The 22432-nt window shown below is 45.9% G+C and overlaps 2 protein-coding genes across 3 annotated transcripts in view; both read right to left on the reverse strand.

Annotated features, from left to right (window-relative positions):
- Positions 1–3351: 3351 nt before the first annotated feature.
- Positions 3352–14029, reverse strand: LOC133111341 (alpha-1B-glycoprotein-like). 2 transcript variants are annotated; one of them, XM_061221589.1, is made up of 10 exons: positions 13811–14029; positions 13184–13486; positions 10447–10794; positions 8950–9246; positions 8559–8603; positions 8189–8284; positions 7714–7744; positions 7313–7362; positions 7057–7091; positions 3352–4119 (listed from the first exon to the last, which is right to left on the reverse strand). In XM_061221589.1, the coding sequence occupies exons 1-10, from the start codon at positions 13875–13877 to the stop codon at positions 4024–4026; spliced, it is 1368 nt and encodes a 455-aa protein (XP_061077573.1). In that variant the 5' UTR covers positions 13878–14029; the 3' UTR covers positions 3352–4023. The 2 variants fall into 2 exon arrangements, with proteins under 2 accessions (XP_061077573.1, XP_061077583.1); XM_061221599.1 differs by lacking the exon at positions 7057–7091.
- Positions 14030–14222: 193 nt separating this feature from the next.
- The window catches only part of LOC133121295 (uncharacterized), a 16830-nt gene continuing 8620 nt past the window's right edge, over positions 14223–22432 (reverse strand). Inside the window, exons 10-20 of the mRNA XM_061230498.1 lie at positions 21539–21652; positions 21265–21396; positions 20936–21060; positions 19862–20084; positions 19065–19212; positions 18560–18726; positions 18034–18217; positions 16997–17099; positions 16278–16398; positions 16070–16145; positions 14223–15758 (exon numbers count right to left, since the gene is read on the reverse strand). Coding sequence (XP_061086482.1) covers positions 15364–15758; positions 16070–16145; positions 16278–16398; positions 16997–17099; positions 18034–18217; positions 18560–18726; positions 19065–19212; positions 19862–20084; positions 20936–21060; positions 21265–21396; positions 21539–21652 — 1788 coding nt within the window. The 3' untranslated portion in view covers positions 14223–15363. The remainder of the gene's footprint in view (positions 15759–16069; positions 16146–16277; positions 16399–16996; positions 17100–18033; positions 18218–18559; positions 18727–19064; positions 19213–19861; positions 20085–20935; positions 21061–21264; positions 21397–21538; positions 21653–22432) is intronic.

The raw sequence follows: 22432 nt of genomic DNA on the forward strand, positions 1-22432 counted from the left end.
TGTAAATGCACACCAGAAGATGAGGGCAGACAGACCAGAGAGTGGCAATCAAACTGACACCGGGAAGCAGAATCCGGCTACCGCGCTAACGCTTCCTCGGGGTCCGCTGTTCGACCTGCCTCTCTCGTCAACCGGGAGAGCAGAAACCTGCCTGGGGCGACGCTGTGCTTTACGTGTTCCCTCGAAAGCCTTTCAGCTTCAATATCGCATTGTGTGTCGTTCAGGGACCAGGGAACTGTAAAACACTGCGTTTTGACAAGTCAGCGTGTTCCTCGTTGTACCTGTAACTGATTTATTGCTTGTTCGCTGTGTTTGTGCATGAGACAGCTCGGAGCAATGCATAGCACCAGAGCTGTCTGTGAGAAAGCCAAACATGGCTTCTGTGTGCCCAGTGCAGTGAATGAAAAAGAGCCATACATATGAGAACACAAAGGGCACATTGTTTTACTTTTGTATGGGAGCAGTCATAGACAATCAGTTTTCTTAGTTGCATTCAAATTTTACTCAGCTACCAGACTACAGTCCAACCAGAGTTGCCGACTCATGCTATCCCAGAAGCACAGGGCACAGAGTGCCTGGTGTGCTCTGTGATTGGGCCGACAGCCAAACTGCCCTCCCTATAGATCAATATGACCAGCGCAGCCCACAACGTCTACTGACTGATACACCCGACAACTTCACATACAGTATGACTCACATCAGCATCGGTTCTCTAGGTTATGAAACATCAGGACATTCATTTACTGCCCCCCCCTTCTCTCTCCCTTTCTTTCTGACTCTGTCTCTCTCCCTCTCTTTCTCTCACTCTCTCACACACACATGCGCAGACACACACACACACACACATCCCATCAAATGCCATACTTATGCTTACATAAAACCCTCAGGTACTGCTTTGCCTCATTTGCTGTCTTCTTTGAAGGACATTGCTTTCATAAGATCAGTAGAGGCAGGACATTGCTTTCATCAGATCAGTAGAGGCAGTTAAAATGTCAAATGCTGGAAGGTCCACCATGATATAAGCCAAAGCAAACGCAAGTATCAGTACAGTTTTCTTCTGCATAGAAATGAAAAGTGAATTAGCGCCAGTTGAAAGCTGAAACTTCACTTACCCCGGAACCTGTTCTTCAATGCTTTATATGATTAGAGCTGAAATGCATATTACATTAGAGGAAGCATATAGCATCTATGAGGTATTACCTTTCTCATAAATTACTTCAAGGGCGGCACGGATGGTGCAGTGGGTAGCACTGCCGCCTCACAGCAAGGAGGTCCTGGGTTCGAATCCCCGTCGGCCGGGGCCTCTCTGTGCGGAGTTTGCATGTTCTCCCCGTGTCTGCGTGGGTTTCCTCCGGGTACTCCGGTTTCCTCCCACAGTCCAAAGACATGCAGGTTAGGCTGATTGGAGAGTCTAAATTGCCCGTAGGTATGAGTGTGTGAGTGAATGGTGTGTGTGCCCTGCGATGGACTGGCGACCTGTCCAGGGTGTATTCCTGCCTTTCGCCCAATGTATGCTGGGATAGGCTCCAGCCCCCCTGCGACCCTGTTCAGGATAAGCGGGTTCAGATAATGGATGGATGGATGGATGGATGGATAAATTACTTCATAATTATTATCTCTGATTAATAGTTTCCCCTTCTAAAAATAAAATCCTATGTGTTATCTCATGGTCTCAATTATTCACACTGACTTTTGCAAGTGTTAGTCTGTTCAGTAAAGTTGAAACAAAGAGCAGGGAAAAACTATGAAGTGGCTTCACCTTGTTTCATTCACTGTAAATGATTTCACCACAAAACAAGCATAACATTGTATTACAGCAGGGACACACCTCAAATGCCTCTTTGGCTCTAACAATTGAATGACATTTACAAGAGAGCTGAATATAACTCCCAGCCACTATGTATCTACCTAAACATCATGGTTTCCACACTTATTTTAGTAAAAATCATGTTGCTTAAATAATTGTCAATTTGCAACCATTATAATTTATATTAGCACATAAACCCAGGTACAGCACATTAGTTTCTTGTTTTTAAATGGTTGCACTGATAAAACACTGTTAAATTGAATTGACCCCAACAAATATAAATAAATAAATCCATTGCTATAGCGTTCAATGTCTGTAAAATGAATAACAGGAAGACTTGTTTTGTTAGCTGAAACTATGCGTGGCTACTGTAACTGCCTTTTGAATTTAGGATGACTCATGACTGAAAGCGCCCTTTTATGGAGTGATGCTTTGTGTCATCAGGCCTTCCGCAGTGACTCAGCGATGGCCCAGCAGAGCTGCAGGACACAGGACTCTGCGCCCAAGATGGTGTCCATGACATCATTAAAGCTTCATCCACACCCAGAAACCTATTATAAAACCTGATAATCTCTTCTTGGGTCTGGATAATCAAACCACCGCCCACGTGTATAAGGTCTCATGGGACGGGAGAGGCTAAAACAGGTGAAAGCAGTGCCTGCCCTTAGATTTACCATGTTTCCAATACAGTACCCAGAAATGGCAGCTAATCGACTCTCTTGGCGGCTAAGCGACTTGTGCGAGTTTCACTGATCAGCACTGTGATATTTAACATTTTGAGACTGTCAGGCAATGTTGGACACATTGAGATCATACTCATTTAGTGTCAAACAATCACATTACAGACCTACAGTAATGACTTAAAATTACTGAAAGATGATCAAAAAGAAAAGTATTCATTTATTTCAGTCTGAAAAGTGTGTGTTCTCAGAGAATGGCACTCTATGGCAGAGCTAAATGAAATTAGGAAGCATAAGCAGTGAAGATCTGAAGAAGCACCACTTCAGAATGGAGTGTCTCTCTTTAAGCCCTGTAATTATGCCTTGTTTTTCCAGCAGAAAGAGAACCCTGGTGCAGGGCTGCTCTGTGTTCTCACAGCTCGTCCTTGGCCTCTCAGGGTATTGGGATAGCATTGGCTCTGTTGGCAAGGGCTCTGTCTCCAAGACAACCTAGACTGTAACTCTGTCTCTACCTCTCAGGTAGTGACAACATTAAAATAAGCTTCAATCAAATGCTGAGAGCAAAATACAACTATGCCTTTTTGAAACATTATATAATATATCCTCATGTTCTCACATAATGTCAGGGTCAAGTGGAATTGTCAGGTATGCTGATTTACTGTTTGGGTAAACTTTACCAAGCAAGATAATAGCCCACTCCTGTTTCTATGGGTTACAGTGCCCTCTTGTGACATTTTAAAAGGATCACACCAGAGCTCTGAATGAATGCCCAGTGAATGGGCACTCAAAAACAGGACAACTCTGAACTGAACCTAAAAATACCCAGAACTGACTGAACAAGGAAAAGATCTCTGTGCATCATAGTTCATTAATGATATACATTTATTGGACACATTCATATTACATTATACCATTTCAACACTTTGAATAGTCTCTTCAATTAATATGTATACACAGAAACTTTATGTACATACCATTCATAATATAATTATAAGGGCAATATTTGAACATATTTGAAAAGGTGTGAGTTTTCACCAGAACAATGTTAATTAAGGCATATGTATGTACTGAGGAGAGAGCAGATATAACATGGGGAATAAAGATTTAAAAAACATGAACTGAACTGAAAGTGAAAATACAGGAGCAGGAGAGAATGTGTGTGTGTGCGTGTGTGTGTGTGTGTGTGTGTGTGTGTGTGTCTGTGTGTGTGTGTGTGCGTGCGTGCGTGCATGTGTGTGTGTGTGTGTGTGTGTCACATTGCTAATTGTTAATGAACTGGAATAGATTTACATGCAGAGTATCATAAGTAAGCAAGCCAGTGCCAGATCAGTGTGGTTCGTTTGAATCAGTGTGGCTCAATGATATCATAAATATCGGACAATATAGGACATATAGGACAAGCACCCTGACACATTCACTGTGAACCAAACCTTTCTCGGGTAAACATACTTATTTACAAGCAAATAAATCATGGGAGGAGAGAGATACTGAGAGAGATAGAGAGAGCTAGAGAGCAGGGGCTCATGGGAGTTGTAGTCAGCTGGGTGCAGGGTTCTCAAACGTAGAGAGAGGGCACTGCGGGGCTGACAGAGAGGATGTTCTGAGGCGGGCTGTGGAACTGGGACCCCATTCCTGTGGGGACACACATCCCAGAGAACAACACCGTCACTTTTCATTCACAATCCCACCATGGTACATTCCAAAATACAGTATCAAAGATAACCAGCTCTAACAACACTGTCCATCCAAGACTGTGTGTCTTTACATCCACGCAACCATTAAAAAATAACATCCCCCCCCACCCACAGCCCAGTCTCTCTCAGCAGTCTGGTTCCTGTTCTGTACCTCACCCCCTTCTTAAGTGGAAAGTTTTATAAATTTCCACACAAATGTGCATGTCATGCTGTCTTGTTGAAGAAACCAGCGTTGTAACCCAATTGCAGATTTCAAGTGTTTTCGATTAAACGTCACATAGAACACAGACACACAGAATGCTGGGTTGGAACATTACCAGAGCACACAACACCTCCAACACCTGTGTGGAGTTCCACACATACAGTACAAGAGGCTAAATCAGATGCTGAGACACACAGCCTACTCCATATGACCCAAGCCAAAGTGACAATACAATAAACAATACAGAACAATCAACACAATACAATCCAGTACAATACAAGTGATTTTACATTGTTCTCCCTGCCAGTGTCACAGGGTGCTTTACAAGATAAATATGAAGAGAAAAAAAACTAAGAGGAACAGGCAGATAAGAAAAGCTAGGTTAGTTTTAAGACGACATTTAAAAGAACCAATTACTGCAGCACTGCTGCTATGCAAAGATGAATGCAGACTTTTCAAATCCATTAATGGCCTGTTCTTGCCATAAAACGTTTTTATGTTCTTATGTTATTAAGAGGTATTCTCACACTTAGGCTGCTCAGGAGATTCCCCTGGTGCTGCTAACAGCTCTAATCTCCGAGCTCCTCCCCGGTGAGGGGTGAAAGGCAGTGGGGGTGAGAAGCGGCAGCCGAACCCTCTTTGGTAGCTAAGTGCCCTGATGAGGCAGTTTAAACCCAGGGTGATAAAAATGAGCTCAAAATGGATCCCGTGCACTTACACTATGCTGATTCAGGCCACAGAAGCTCTGTGAGAGCAGGAAGCATTAAGCAGGGAGGATGGCCTTATATTCATTTGTCAAACTAATCATTTCATTATTCTGAGGGCTAAACCCTGGACGGGGAGGACTACACCGCAATAGCTTCAGTGTGAAAGTGGACTCTGACAGAGCATCTTTAACTATTCAACTCCTGAGATAGCTTGAGTGCTAATTAGCGGAGCACATTTTAGTTATTTATTACCACTTGCGGACAATTTAAACTGTTTTCAAGCAAGCTGCGCTTGCTGTCTAAGTGTTGCTTACTCTGTCCTGTTCTGTGTTGAGTACGCACTGATACTTTTACACAAATTAAGTTCCGAATGGAAAAATGAAGTTGTATCCTACTCTAACTGTGAGAAATGACAGGTGGTCCCTGTTGGGCTGACAGGAACGCTGTCAGAGCTGATTGAGCAGTGAAGGTTTTGCTGTGTACAGTGTGGAGGAGAGGGAGCTCAGGGCAGGGTCACTGCTGCTGCGCAGGCAGGAGAGCGGGCCCCGGGCCTGAGGCCTCTACAGGATATGACACGATGACTCACACCTCACGGATTACAACACTCCTCATGCCGGCTCCACGCGCAGGGATGAGCTTACACACACACACACACACACACACACACACACAGACACACACACACACAGACACACACACACACACACACGCACGCACACACACTCACACACACACACATACACACACACACATACACACACACGCACACACACACACACACATACATATACACACACACACACAGGGATGAGCTTACACACATACACACACACATATATACACACACACACACCACACACACACACGCACACACACATACACACACACACACCACACACACACACGCACACACACATACACATATACACACACAAGGATGAGCTTACAGAAACACACACACACACACACATGTACACACACACACACATATACACACAAGGATGAGCTTACACAAACACACACACACACACACACATATACACACACAGGGATGAGCTTACATACACACACACACACACACACACACATATATACACACAGGGATGAGCTTACACACATACACACACACACACACACACACACACAGGGATGAGCTTACACACACACACACACACACAGGGATGAGCTTCCACACATACACACACACATATATATACACACACGGGGATGAGCTTACACACACACACACACACACACACACACACAGGGATGAGCTTAATGCAAATTTTTGTTTTTTTACAATCGATGATGTTTGATGTATGGTACAGAATGTTTCCTGCGTGGAGCAATGACAAGGTTGCGGCCTTTCGAAATGTGAGAAAGGAAGAACGCATTTCCTCACAACACAGGCTGTACTTTTTATTACAGGAGGGCATTATCAGGCAAACCAGAACTCTCACAACCTGCCACAGCCAAACATGGTATAACCAAATGAGAATATATCTTTCTATAGCCTTTCAATAGTGTCACATTTCATTTCAAACAAATGTGCAGGGGCTTTTTAACGCTGTCTGACAAACTTCCTGGTGTGACAAATGTGTTCATTATTAGAACTGTGTTCATGAACACAGGTGTCTGATTAGAGCGAGGATGTTATTTGCAGCCAGGTCTCTGGGGGCACAATGGGATGGTGTATTGATTAAAACTCTGAGAGCTGTATCACAAAGCAGAGATTCAGAAATAGAGACAGAGAGAGAGAGAGGGAGAGAGAAGGGGAGAGAGAGACAGAGAGAGAGACAGAGACAGAGAGAGAGAAACAGATGAGAGGGAGAGAGAGAGAGGGAGACAGAGGGAGGGTGGAGAGGGAGAGGTGGGGGAGAGAGAGAGAAACAGATGAGACGGAGGGGGGAGAGAGAGAGAAACAGATGTGAGGGAGAGAGAAAGAGATGAATGTACTAAAAGTTACCTGAGAGCCGATGCTGATGGGCCTCAAGGTCAGGTCTGGGGAAGCGTAGAGCAGTCGGGTTGAACAAAATAACAAGATGTCTAACACACACACACACACACACACACACACACAAACATACACACACAAACACACACATATACACACTGCTGACCCAGTTCTGACCCTTGTTTTTATAAACAGTAAGTCTTGAGCCAATGGCAGTGGGAAGTGAAACACAGTATAACGTCAGAGCCCACCGCACTGAAAGACTTGCCGAGGGTATGGTCCGCAGAGTGGAGATGGTTCCAGAAACGAGCTTCCTCCCTGCACACAACAACAGACATTTAAGGAACACTTCCGTAAAAACGTCCAACAACAGACATTTAAGGAACACTTTCGTAAAAACGTCCAACAACAGACATTTAAGGAACACTTTCGTAAAAACGTCCAACAACAGACATTTAAGGAACACTTCCGTAAAAACGTCCATCAACAGACATTTAAGGAACACTTCCGTAAAAATGTCCAACAGCAGACATTTAAGGAACACTTCCATAAAAACGTCCAACAACAGACATTTATTTCAGTCCTTATAATTCCCTCCACTCTGTATCACTGTATGTGTCCGTTGCAGAAATATCATTTAAATATGATTTAGTTCAGTCTTTCACCCACCTCCTCTTCTTTTTCTCTGCCAGTGCCTTCACTGAAAGAGAAACAGAAGGGCACTGCTGTAAAACCCGTCTGAAGCCAGAATGTTGGTCATTACATATTTATTTAATTTCACACAAATGCTCCCCCCTTATCTCACTCATTTAGAGTTTGAAGTTGTGCCTTTACGGTCCTGGCTCTGCCCACTGGATGCACTCACCTGGATCTTCACTGTTACCATGGAAGTAACAGATGACCCATATTACTAGCAGCTAATAGCCCAAGGGCACCTGGGAGGTGCTATTCAAGTGGTCACCCTAGTAACCCTGGCCTAAGCCAACTGGAACCCGCTGCTGCAAACTATCAGATAGCCCAGGCTTAGGTTATCATGGCATATTATTGTTATGACACTCAGGGTTTACATCAAGGCTATTTAAAATGAATCTATAAATATATAAATGTGTATAAAATATACTGTAAAAGCTACTCTGCGGCTTACCTCGCCTCTGCACTCCAATCCCTAGCCCTGTGAGCACCACCAGGAATAGCAGCACTGCAGATGCACAGCCCGCTATCAGAGGCCAGTCAGGAGCTCCTAGAGGAGGGAGAGCACAGTGAAAACACACACACGTACACACACACACGCTCATGAACACATACACATACACACGAGCACACACACACACACCCCACACATTCACCACTTTGTGGATGAAGGTGTTATGTGGAGAGACTGCATTGTGAGAGTGCAGACAGGAAGTGCACACGGGTGGTGAGACAGTTTCCTTTCCGCCTCTGCAGCGGCATTAGGACGTGTGTGCTGCTTTGAGCAGGGCAGTGGCGAGGATGCGGACATTTTGACTCTTTACCTGAGGAAGGGGGCGGTGAAGGGGGGGGAGTGATGAGGTCTTTTCCTGAATGAGAATACAGATGAGAAGACAAGATGGGTTCAACTACAGCAATAATGCACCTCACAATACACACACACACACACAAGCACGCTCTGTCTCTCACGCTCTCTCTTTCTCTCACACACACACGCAAGCACGCTCTGTCTCTCACACTCTCTCTTTCTCTCAAACACACACACACACACATTATCTCTCTCTCTCTCTCTCTCTCTCACACACACATACACATTATCTCTCACAAACACATACACACACACACATTATCTCTCTCTCACACACACACACACACACACACACACGCACACACACATTATGTCTCACACACACACACACACACACACACACACACCTGTTTGGCTGGGCACAGTGAGGGGGAGGCTGTGCTCAGACTCTCTCCAGGCCTGGACCAGGAACATGCTGTACTGGCACTGGTACTGTTCTGGGTATGGTGGGGGGAGGGGCAGGGTGAAGTACACCGTGTGACGTGCGGGGCTCGCTCTGAGGGAGCTCACAGAGAGCGAGGAGCCCACACGGAACAGCGTGAACTGGGCCCCGGGGTACGCCTGTGGCCCCGTACACTCCAGGGTTACCCCCTCCTCTCCAGGGTCCGGGGCCACCACAGACAGCGTGGGCCGTGGCAACAGCTCTGAGAGGACCGAGCACACAGCACAGAGTCACCACAGACAGCGTGGGTCCTCACCCGGTCACATTACATCATCCCCCAGGAGACCCCTCAAGCCTTCTGCATTATTGTCACTGAAAATCACATTCATGCCATTCGATTAAGTCAGATATCAAGTGGGTATGCTCGTTTTTGTTCCAGTCATAATAGCAATCGATGTTTTGTAATTAACTGCTAATTCTTAATTCGGTCCCTTGTATCACCTGTTGATGGATGGTTTACATTATTTACACTATTTCTGGCCACATTCCAGTAAGCCAGAATTAACTGGCTAATAAATAGCTGTATGTGCTATATGGAAAATAATTGTAATTGACAGATTTATTCAATTGCAAACTGACAGGTCAAATCAGTTGGGGTCCATTTGCCGAGAGTATGAAAACCTGAATCCATTCGTGTAAAATGAACAGAGTTTATATTCATTTACTGACAGCAAATGGCAACAAGCCAAGCCTGCATTGTGTCAAAAAAAGTTTAACCACACAATTATGGCAGAATTGAAACAGTTTCTACATAGTTATTTATCAAGAAATTGGCTTTGAGAAAAACAAACATAAACACTGGGTTCTCGGGAGCGAGTTCGAGCACCCCTGGTCTAATCACATAAGAATCACTGCAGGTGTAAAAAGCCTTTCACTGGCGGCATAAAGATGGTGATCCATTAAATAATCCTAAAAATCCTGGCCCTTTGAGAGATTAGTGGAGTGAGTACTCTTCTCTCTCTTTCTCAGTTAGAGAAAGAGGCCTTGTCGCTGTGCCATCTCTTACTCACAGAGTACCTCCCAGGCTGGAATGCTCTGTGATCAATATGACCAGCACAGCCCACGACGTACAATGCCTGATACACCCTAAAACTCACAGGACACCAGCATGTAGTTCTTACTCTCTGCAGTTTATTGTTTCTCTCATCTCTTGCTCTGTATCTCTCTCCCCTTCCGTTTGTCTTTATATCTCCCCCCTTCTCCTTCTTTTTATCTTTCTTTCACTCCTTCGCTCTACCTGTCTCTCTTTTCCTCATTTTGTTTTTGTGTGGCTTTTGTTTTTATTACATTCTGCTCTCTTTCCATGAGTTTCAAACAAAAATTCCCTCCACCTGTCCTCTCTCTTTCTCTCCATCTCTCTCCCTCCCTCCCTCCCTCCCTCTCTCTCTCTCTCTGCCCTCACCTGAGACGGAGATGTGCACAGGCCGGCTGGCAGTGGAGTTCATGTGGCGGGCTCCGGGCAGGACCACCTGGTACACGCAGGTGTAGGAGCCCCCCTCCCCTCCCCTCACAGGGCCAATGAGGAAGGACCCCTCAGAACCTGTGCTGCCAGTGTGCTGCGAGACCAGGGCCACGGGAGGGGCCAGGGACCCCTCGCTCTGCACCCCCGCCCTGAACAGGAAGAAGGCCTGGGGGTCCGGGCTGTGGGAGGGTGGGGGGGTGCAGCGGAAGGCTAGGCTCTGGCCCTGGGAGACCCTCCCGCTGCGGGGCTCCACCGTCAGGAAGGGCTGCGGGGGAGGGGAGACTGGATCTGGGGAGGAAGATGGGGACATTCCTACATCACCCCGTATCGATGGAGATACCCTCAAATTAAAGGCCACGGTCTGCACATTAACCTAATATTCATTGCTTCATTTACACGCTGTAGCCAAAAGAACAGAAATTGTACCGCTGTCCAAATACTTCTACTGTATTTTATGGATTAGAAGCAGTTGAAATATCCTACGTTTGCATGTTTCAAAACTTTTTTTTTCTTTTGTTTCATACAAAAGCTGAAATCAAAAAGAAAATGCATGCATCAGTAAAAAATGCATGCATCAGCACAACACAGACCTGCCTAGGGCTGATTGTGGCTGTATGATTGAAGAAGAGCCTGCGGCTCTCTTTATGAGGGCTGTGGGCATTGTGGTTTAGACTTGCTTCGGCTTTGTCACATTGGCTTTCTCTTTAACCGTCACACCTTTCCGCCACCACCTCAACCAGCTCTCTGTCGATGCATGCACACAGATAATGTGATTCTGTGTGTGCCTGTGTGTGCGCGTGTGTGTGTGTATGTTTGCGTGTGCATGTGTGAGTGCATGCGTGTGTGCGCGTGCATGTGTGTGTGTTTGGGCGTGCGTATGTGCGTGTTTGTGCCTGCGTGTGTGCATGTGTATGTATGTGCATGCATTCACAGAGGCAGTTGAACAGATACTAGCAGTGCTATAGACACACCCATCAGTGTGCGGAGGAAAATCGAATGAGAGAAAGAATCAGTAACGAGAGTCTGTAGTGGTCTGTTACTCAAAGCGGAAGGGAGTGTCACAACAATGCCGCAGTTTAGATCAATCTTCACTTTCTGTGCCTTCCTGTTACACAGATTTTACACCCATTTCTGAACATGAAATATAACAAAAATGTAACTATAAGTGTAAGTGCTATGTCAAAATAATATAGCAGTTACTCTGAAAGGTAGTTGGTAGTTTCTAACTGCAATTTAGATATATTTGGGACAATGACGGCATGTATTTTGTGCAACTGTGTATCGGAGAGGATCCAAAAGGGCATTGCACATGAACAGGAGATTTTTTAAACCTTTGCCATCCCTTATTTACAGATGACACAGTTATGAAACCTAATTGCGATGTTTGCTGAAGAACAACTGTGTTCAGTTGTCCCCCAGGGCTCTTCTACAAGTAACAAGGACAATCAGTTAAAACAACAATAAGAGAGGCTAATGACAACTGCTGGAGATTTGGGCTTTAATATAAGACAGCCGTTGACAAATGTAAAAGTTGCAGCTAATAATTCCCTGGTTTTAGTGGCTTCATTGCTAAAAACAGAGTTATAGCATGGGCTATTACGAGATCCTTCAGTGATTATGGTGCAAACCCATAAAACTGTTTTATAGCTGAAGATAGCACTTGGATTGAGATTTTATGGACAGCCGGTGAAACGATGCTTCGAGTCTTATGACATTTTATGGCAGTTGGAGAGCTGCTTTGGAGCAGCTTGGTGGGCCATTTATAAGGCAATGTGCTGGTCCAATCTTGAAGATACAAATCTGTCTTTTCCTGCTTAATTAGCTGCGGTGTTGTAAAGAAATGCCATATCATCTTCATGTTCTTCAATTAATTCTATTAGTATGGCAGGATGATTTCGCTGCAGATGTTGGATTGTTATTTGCAATATGGCCCATCCCAGCAACTCATAAAAAAACACAGCATTTTCAGCTAAAAGCCATTACAGAGCAATCTCCCTCTGCTGACCACTGAGGAGGTATTTTGGATGAAGAATGCTACCATTTGGTCTGTCCTCTTCAATCTAGTCATGTTCCAATGCCCAGGGATAGGCTTGAGACTGATAGCATCCCATTTCTGTTCACTAATTACTTCATAAACAAAAATTGCTTTGTTGAAAAAAGAGCTAATGTTTACCCTGAATGACCAGAATGGACAGAGAAATCCACCAGATATTTTTTTTGGACTCTCTAAGTCAATTACGAAGATAAACTCAACAGACTTTTGTTGAGCATTGAATTCATGGAATGGGGTGATACAATTCTTAGAGATTCCGCTATAAATTCAGGTCATTTTGAGCTCATTTATGTAAAGAGTATAAGTCTAAATATGTGAAATTGAAATATTTCTAACAAGAAAGCAACGCTTCAGTTTCTCCCTCGTTTTTCCCTCATTTTCAGACCTCCATTACATGCTGGGCTGCGGTCAGCTCCTCCTGTTGTACTAATACAGTCAAAGCACAAGCCCAGTAAATAAGCCTCTGAATAACACAACACTGAAGAACTGTAGCAGGTCCAAACACCACTGTGTTAAACACCAAGGGTCACCACGGTGACAAACTGTCATGGTGACAAACTGTCAGTTTGTCACCATGGTGACCCTTGGTGTTTAACACAGCACCAGTTGGACGCTCAGACTCACCGCTGGGGCGCATGTAGGGGCTGAAGGCGCTGTACTTCCCGTGCCGGTCCTCGTACATGCAGCAGTAGTAATCCTGACCGGCCCCAGCCTCGCCTTGCAGACTGAAGCCAGCCTCCTGCCTCTCCTCCTGAAACCGCACCTGGTCCACCTGCACTGTCACTCTGTTGAGACGGAACAGGAGCCCTGCGTAGCCATCCGGGGCCCGGCAGACCAGGTGTAATGTGTCCCCCGCCCGGGGTGTCCGCTGGGTCAGAGAGGGGGCTGGGGGGTTGGGCAGGGGGGGGTCTGATAAACAGACTGAACCTGGTAAACAGAAAGAGACCATTATCCACTGTTCTTTTTCACTAGAACACCTTTCCAAAAATCTTGGTTCACCTTAAAGTGAAAGTGAGAGAGACCTTGTTTTCTTAAAGCAATATCCATTTTGTTCTTTCAATGTTACCAGTGTGCAAGGTTTCTGCACAAACCTGCACCATTTCAACTTCTGTTTGCCTTGCCTTGTATGTCTACTCTTCTTAAAACTACAAAACTACTTAAGACTACACATGAGAGTAAACCCAGTACAGTCACAGTTAAAACACATGCATTCAGTACTGCTTAGTCAGTGTCAAGAAAAGAAAAACTTACCTGACAGCACACAGCTGACCAGGAGAAGAAAGTCCTTAATTGAGCAGTGATGTGGACAAACTGCCATTCCACAAGGTCCAGGGCAGGTAACATTCAGTTTAAGGCACAGCCCATCCGTTCAGGCGAACAGTGGCAAGGGTGTGTGTGGTCTGTGTGAATGCAGATATGGTTTGTGGAACTAGCAGCCATGCAATATGCTCTCCTAGCGAAACAGGAACTCCTTCCTTCTACATACGCATTTGATCATGCTGTGAACCTCTCTTTGTCTGTAAGAAAGGATGTGAGGTCACCTAAACAGGACACATAACCAACAAAACCACAGAGGATTTCTAAGCAGATGTTCCAGAAGAATTAAAGAAATGGGAATTACTTTATTCATACTGATATAATTAGGTAAGGGCATATTCAACTTACAAACCTTTTTCCCATCTCAGGCAAACATTAGATTTTAATTTTTTACACATTTCTGTCTCACACCAATGCTATTTGAGCTCAACCCCACCACAGACAACATGGAGTACAACTCGATGCGTTCTGCAATTGTGACTGGAAATTCTTCAGCACTGCCACATCATGACCACCATTACAGATCCAAATCATGCTGTGTGTACTTTTTTCTTTTTCATATTTTGTTCAAGATAGACATTGATTGAACTTAAATTTGAAACTTTTATATTCAACTGATTATACTGACAGTATTATACACAAAAAGAATAATATATCAATAAGTCTTGGCATTATTATAATGGCTAGACTTGTGCAATTCAGTTTTTTTTCTCCCTGAAATGTTGAAATAATAATCTGGGGACATAAAGAGCCTATTTTTCTGAGAATTATCAAAATATCTCTCTGCATTTACATCTGCAGGGGTAGCACGGATAAGATAAGAAAATAATATACATGCTGCATTCTTTAGGGACTTGAACAGCCTTTTAAGTGAACAGATTTTAAGTGGAAATTAAACTGATCTCAGTATTTACAATAAATATTCAACGTTACATGTGTTGTGCATTATATATGCTCAGTGAGCCCTTTATTCAGTATTTAGTAGACTTATTGGTCTTCTGCTGCTGTAGCATATCCACTTAGAGGTTTGAGGCATTAACAATGCATTTCTGCCCACAGAACTGCTGCTCCCTGGATATTGTTTGCTTTTCGTACCATTCTCTGCAAACTCTAGAGACTGTTGTGCGTGAAAATCACAGGAGATCAGCAGTTGCTGAGATACTCAAACTATCCAAGTTCAGGCCAGTTTGATCACATTTCTTGCTTTTACTTCCTCATTCATTTTTGGGTTTGTATTGCGACAATGCATTACATACCCAGAAGCAGTCATGAATCATCTCTCGTAACTCGACTAGCGCTTTCGGTTTAACACAACGTGTGTCATTGTGATGCCATCAGGCATCTTCTCTGCCTGAAACCAGAATAGATTGCAACTGACAGACGCTCATAGACTGCTCATCCCCGTTCTGCTGAGGGTTCCGGCAGCTTCTGTAGGAGCCGGCAGCTGGTGGGCCAGGCACTGGCTCCCAGTGCGCGGGATGATGACATCAGAAGAGTGCCAGGGCCTGAGCCCCAGTGAGGGGTATACTCTGACTGGGGCTCTGCTCAGAGTGTTCGGGGCTGCGATGACGGAGGGGTTGAGAGTTTGGGGGTAAAGTTTCTGTGCAGCAGATGTGTGCCCTAGCCTCCTCTCTCTCTTTCATAGAGTCCAGTCTTTCCAGCAGGGCCTGTACCGTGGGGCAGAGAGAGAGCAGGTCCTGGGACAGAGTCTCCGAAATGGCCCGGCACACCCCAGCTGTTCCCCTCAGCCACACTGCCCTGCTGCCCCCAGCCACAGCCCCCTGCCCCTGCAGTACCACCTCCCACAAGCCAGGGGGCGCAAGAGCCTCAGGGTGCTCCAGTGTTCGCCTCAACATCCAGGAGAAGCCCTCAAACATGTGCTCTGGAGATAGACAGAGGATAGTCCAGTGAAATAAGAACTGTATCAACCCAGACTGCAACAGTTAGTGAAATACAATCACAAATATAAATAATTTGCTCAAATATTTAATGTCTCAGGTTATGATGAGTGCATTACACGTACCTGTATAACATACTTTCAAAAAGTGAGCTGATCATTTTTCAACCTCAGAGTAAAGTGAGTTAAAAATCTGATTTAAAAAGGTTGCAGAAAATCTCTTTTACAAAGATTTTACGAAGAAATATTACAAAGTAACTACTTTCCCTCTCAGCAAATATTAATAACATCTTTACCGATGGCAGTCTGGTGCTCTGTTGCAGTCTGCCTCGGTTCTGCCCTCTCATCTTCCCCACACAGCTCAAGAAGGCCCTGGATCAGCGTGAATACATAAAGCACCAATCACTTCATTTCAGCTGAAGTCCACTTGACGCTGAGAATCAAACAGCACTAAGCCAGTCAGTCTGCAGGCGTACAGCGTGTGATTAAGAGTCGGCTCCAGACCTGCAGACACTCTGCCACAGCACAGAGAAACTCCGTCTGGGAGCAGAGGCTGTGACACCCCCTCCAGCAGTCCGGCAGACAGGCCTCCTCTCCGCTCAGCAGACCCCGCATGGCCACCAGCCTGGGCAGGGGGCACAGGGGCACAATGCAGCCCGCTCTCAAACCAGGGCAAACTCTCACAAACCAGGGCAAACTCTCTCAAACCAGGGCAAACTCTCACAAACCAGGGCAAACTCTCACAAACCTGGGCAAACTCTCACAAACCAGTGCAAATTCTCTCACAAACCAGGGCAAACTCTCATAAACCAGTGCAAATTCTCTCACAAACCAGTGCAAATTCTCTCACAAACCAGGGCAAACTCTCATAAACCAGTGCAAATTCTCTCACAAACCAGTGCAAATTCTCTCACAAACCAGGGCAAACTCTTTCAGAAATGACAAAGTCATGAACAGTTTGGAGTGGCAGCATTGTAGACAGTGATAGGGGCAGGGGATAGTCAGAGAACAAAATTTAATATAACTGCGCATTTTAACACTGAATTATGAACGCTGAAGTGAAAGATCATATTTTGTATTAATATTCCATTTTATTTGTTTTAAAAGTCAAATAATTTAAAACCAAAATTAGATGACTGAAAGTAGTAAAGATGTGATGGTTGAGCTTCTGATCACCCCTGGTTTGTGTTACGTTGGACAGTTCCTGCACTGCTGCTGCTTACCGGTAGCCATGCAGAAAGTCCGTCTTCAGAAAAGCCTCAGTGATCTCAGAGTCCAGCTGTGACATCACCTCCTGTACACTGCCACTAATGAACGATTCCCGCCCTGCGCAAAATGGCAGTTAATCCACTGTCTGCCAAGCCACACCCTTGCCAACAGACTACATTTAGCCCAATTTTAAACGCTCCCCAGAAAGCTATGAATATGCTGACACCTTGTGGATGTACCCTGCGCTTTGTGTTACTGCTTTGTGTAGTGCTTTGTGATTTACAGGGCTTTTCACAATACCCTGACATTTATGTTTTGACTGTTAAGTAAATGATATGTAATCATACGTAGGAGGCTCAATGAACCAGGCTGCATTATAATGTAATACAAGGGAAATGTTTCTTTCAATATTCAACAAAAAAAACCGCAGGCAAAAACATAATTCAGAAAGGGCAAAGTAATACAGAGATAATGTTGCATTTCTTTTTAAATTGTCTTTCATTGTTGTTTTTCTGGTGGATCACACCAGGGATAGAACACACTGATAAGAACACGCTGAGGGGTATCCCTGATTCTAAGACAGAATTCTCCCTGTACCTTGTTGTTTAGCATTCTGTCCAATACCAACATTTACATGTCCTCCATCATGCTGACAGTCACAGAGAATAGGGAATAGGACTTCCAGATGGGCTCATACAGATACTGAAAGGTACAACCATGAAACTCTCTCCAGGAGCAAGCAGGGCTGCAGAGATACATTTGGACAGAGACAGTGGCAGAAGAACCTAGCACATTTATTCTTGCACTACCCACCATAACCTACACTCTCAGCAAAAAAAAGGTTCTCTGGCTCTATAGGGGGACCCTTTTTAGTTCTCAATGGAAACCTCAATCATAGGTGTGAAGTGTGAAAGCTCCCAAACAAAGAACCTTTGAACTAGAGAGGGTTCTTCTATGGAATCACAGGGTTCCTTTTGGTAGTGGAGCAGTAAAGCTGACAAATCAGCCGCAGCAGCAGTGCCCTGTCAGCTTAAACAGCGAGGGCACACACCGACAGTGTTGAAGTGGAAGGTGGCCTGGTCCAGAGATGGGAAGACAGCCTGGTGGAGGGACAGTAGGTTGTGTTGTGGAAGGCACAGCCACGAGGATCCGTCCTCGCGTAGACAGTACAGGACAAAGAGCTTCTGCAGAGGGATGAAACGCCATTCCGCGCTCCCGCGAGGAGCCTGGAACACCTGCGGGCGTGTACACACGGAGAGTGAGACCGTCCTCCCAGCTGATCACTCCGTTCCCGAGGGAAACAGATCAGCTTGTGCACAGGGAAATTTAGCGTGTGACGAGTGACAGCGGGCAGCAGGCTGGCACAATGGGCTCAGCACCTGGGCTCAAACTCAGAGGTTGTGCTATAGTTTCCCCTGAGTAAGGCACACAGCTTTAATATACCCAGCTCTATAAATGGATAATATGTTGAAAAACAGGTTGTGAGCCTGTAAATAACTTCATATGCGATTGTAATGTGCATACTGTAACAGTGTGTTTACAGAGGGGCAGCAGGTTTGGGGGTTAGGAGCCGTTACCCGCAGGTGCACAGGGTGTCTGTGGCGCAGCGCGTCTGAGAAGCACTCCAGGAAATGGGTGGGGAAAGCGGTCAGCTGCTGCATATCCCACAACCCCCCTGGGCCCAGGTGAACCGCGCCCACAATCAGCCCGTCCCTCCCACACAGCTCAGACAACCCGGCCAGCACTGGACAGGAAACGGAAGAGTATGAGCAGTGGAATAAGAGCGAAACAGAATATGTTTGACTTTAAACACAAACTGTTTGACTTTGCCATTTCCTGTAGCTAAATGTCATCGCTGCTTTTTATTGCTGTTTATAGCTGAGGGACCCAGTAACTCACTGAGTGAGCCATTGATAGCATGAGTTAGTGAGTAGGAGGCATGACTGCTTACAGAACTGCTTCCCTCAAATATAAAACCATATTTTTCTATCTTAATGGCTTTGTGTCCCCGTGGTAAAGCAAGGCTATAAATTGTGCAACCATAACATAACGTTGAAACACAGGGTAGATGCTCCTGCTTACCCAGTTTGGCATACACTTGTAGCACCTCATCCAGGCAGCCAGGGGGCGCTGTTATGTAGCAGAACTCAATCACCTGCAGTCCGCAGAGGAAGGGCGACAGCGTCCCCAGCCATGCCCTGGGAGACAGGACTGCTGTGCTCCGCTCTACCTGACAGAATTGCAGACGGCAGACTGCTCCTCAACACAGCGCCTTCAGGACAATATCAGCCAGTCTTCCTTGATTAAGTACACTTCATGGAATGCCCTGAGTGCTCCATATTGTTTTATGTCTTCAGTTTAGTCACAACCAAAGTTACCCTGGTAAGGACTATGCCTGTATTGAAATGCATTGTTTGCAATTTGTCAGTGTGTCCTTTGCCCGTTTAATGGCTACCGTGGTATATTGCATTTAGTGCTGTTATGACATACTGAATTAACCACACTTCAGCTTCTTCACTGGAATAGACATAAACATTGCACAAGCCTTTACAGCCCTCAGTGTACAATGAGCTCCATAAGTCTTGGGACATATATTCTTTTTATTTGCCTTTGTACTCCACAATTTTAGAACAAACAATTTGGATGTGTTTAAAGTGCATTTCTGCATTTGTTAAACACTTGAGTCCAGCATAGAAATTACAGCACTTTTTATACATAGTCACCCCATTTCAGGGGACCATAATATCTTGGACAAATGGCTTCACAGTTGTTTCAGATTAATATGCTGTGTAAATAAGAGTATTATACATATTTCACAGCATCTGTGATCAAAGCCATGTGCATGTGTGGATCAGGGCACTTGCCCTGTTGTGCTTTACCTTGAACCTGCCCGTGTACTGGGGCTCACACTCCAGACTCTGAGCTCGACTCAGACAGTCTCTGAGCCGGTGAGGGTGCGAGGCCCTGAGAGCACTGGGGAGGCCGTACCCCTCTTCCCCGGGGCCACAGTGCAGGGGGGGCCCTGCAGGACAGGGCTGGGGGGTCTCTAGGGGCCTCATCTGTTTCTGCACCTCAGCATCACTCTGCCGCCAGAGAGACATCCTGAGAGGAACCAGCCATAGAGCTCATCTACACATACAGCAGCATACCCCAGACCCACCATCCGCACACTCCTCACACCCCCTACACCTCTATCACACACTCCCTACACCTCTATCACACACTCCCTACTCCTCTATCACACACTCCCCACACCTCTATCACACACTCCCTACACCTTTATCACACACTCCCTGCACCTCTATCACACACTCCCTACACCTCTATCACACACTCCCTACACCTCTATCACACACTCCCCACACCTCTATCACACACTCCCCACACCTCTATCACACACCCCCTACACCTCTATCACACACTCCCTACACCTCTATTACACACTCCCCGCACCTCTATCACACACTCCCCACACCTCTATCACACACTCCCTGCACCTCTATCACACACTCCCTACACCTCTATCACACACTCCCCACACCTCTATCACACACTCCCCACACCTCTATCACACACTCCCTGCACCTCTTTCACACACTCCCCACACCTCTATCACACACTCCCTACACCTCTATCACACACTCCCTGCACCTCTATCACACACTCCCTACACCTCTATCACACACTCCCCACACCTCTATCACAGACTCCCCACACCTCTATCACACACTCCCTACACCTCTATCACACACTCCCCACACCTCTATCACACACTCCCTTCACCTCTATGAAACACTATCACACACTCCCTACACTTCTATCCGGATATTCCGCACACCTCTGTGGGAAACATAAACTCATACACAAAAACTGTGAAGTTATTCTGTTCTCTGTAATGGCTGTTATAAAGTTACATTGAAGACAGCGTGTGTGTGGGATTTACAGAGCCTGACCTGAGCGCTTCGAGCCTGAACTCCTGGGCCAGGGAGGGGAAAGGGTTAACAGGCAGGGGAGAGAGAGAGAGCACCTTCCACAGACACCGCTCCCAGCACTGATCCACTGCACAGTCCACCAGGTACTGAAATACACACACATAAAACACACGCGTGCATGCACAAAAAAATACACTCACACACAAACACAGGCACATACACATAGCGTTTTATTACTGATTTGTGGAAGACAGGACATCAACTCATCATTTAACATATCTTATGCTCAATGCTATGTCATTGTAAATAGCATATATATGTGTTGTCACATAGAGGGTGCGTATGGCTACCTGAGAGAGCCGGGCACTAAGGTGTGAGGGGTCTCCAGCACTCTCCAGTGTCAGGTCCAACGTGTTCGGTGTGCAGTACAGCAGCTCCTGCTCCCACAATGCACTCTGCTCAGTGCGTTCCTGTGCCTGCTCCTGTGGTCAGGCATGGAGGTAGTCAGGAACTCCAGATAGAGTGGGACACAGTTAGAGCAGAGCTAAACCAAAACTGTGTCCTACTAAGCTCTGTGCAACAAGATCTTAACATCATTGACTTCAGAATGTTTCTCATTACTACCTGTGTTCCCTCTTCCCCTTGCTCAGCCTGTTGGACGAGCTCTTTGAGGAGCGGAACCCAGGGCAGGGTGTCTGATACCAGCTGGGACTCCAGCACACTGCTACTGCTGCACCACTGCATGTGTACATGTAGAGATAGAGAGAGAGAGAGAGGGGGGGGGGGGGAGAGAGAGAGTGGGAGAGAGGGAGAGAGAGAGAGAGTGGGAGAGAGGGGGAGGGAGAGAGAGAGAGAGGGGGAAAGAGAGAGTGAGAGAGAAAGTGAGAGAGAGAGTGAGTGAGAGAGAGTGGGAGAGAGGGAGAGAGAGAGAGAGTGAGAGAGAGAGTGGGAGAGAGGGAGAGAGAGTGAGAGAGAGGGGGAGAGAGAGAGTGAGAGAGAGAGTGGGAGAGAGGGAGAGAGAGAGTGAGAGAGAGAGTGAGTGAGAGAGAGAGGGAGACAGAGACAGAGAGAGAGAGTAAGAGAGAGGGGGAGAGAGAGAGGGAGAGAGTGAGAGAGAAAGAGAGATGGAGTGAGAGAGAAAGAGAGAGAGCAAGGTAGATAGAGAGTAATAGAGAGAGGCAGAGAGAGAGAGAGAGAGAGAGTGAGAGCCTGTACCAATGGAACTAGTCCACAATGAGGATTTGCTCATGCACACACTGACAGTGTGCCAGCACCATAGTACACACACGGAGCGCACCATCTGTGCTTGCACACTGAACATACAGTACACAGAGCGAGGCTGTGCCAACAGCGGCCTGCTGCAGACACCTGGCACTGTTAAATACTGCACTTCAGAAAGGCACCAGGCGCAGCGCTAAGCTGTGTCCTCATTGAACCCTTCGCATTGTGACATACAGTATCCCGTTTAGTGCATCCATCAAGACCTGCTTTAATCAGGCAGGACACAGTGCGTGAACT

Source organism: Conger conger, chromosome 2, assembly GCF_963514075.1.
Source record: "Conger conger chromosome 2, fConCon1.1, whole genome shotgun sequence".
Classification (NCBI taxonomy): Eukaryota; Metazoa; Chordata; class Actinopteri; order Anguilliformes; family Congridae; genus Conger; species Conger conger.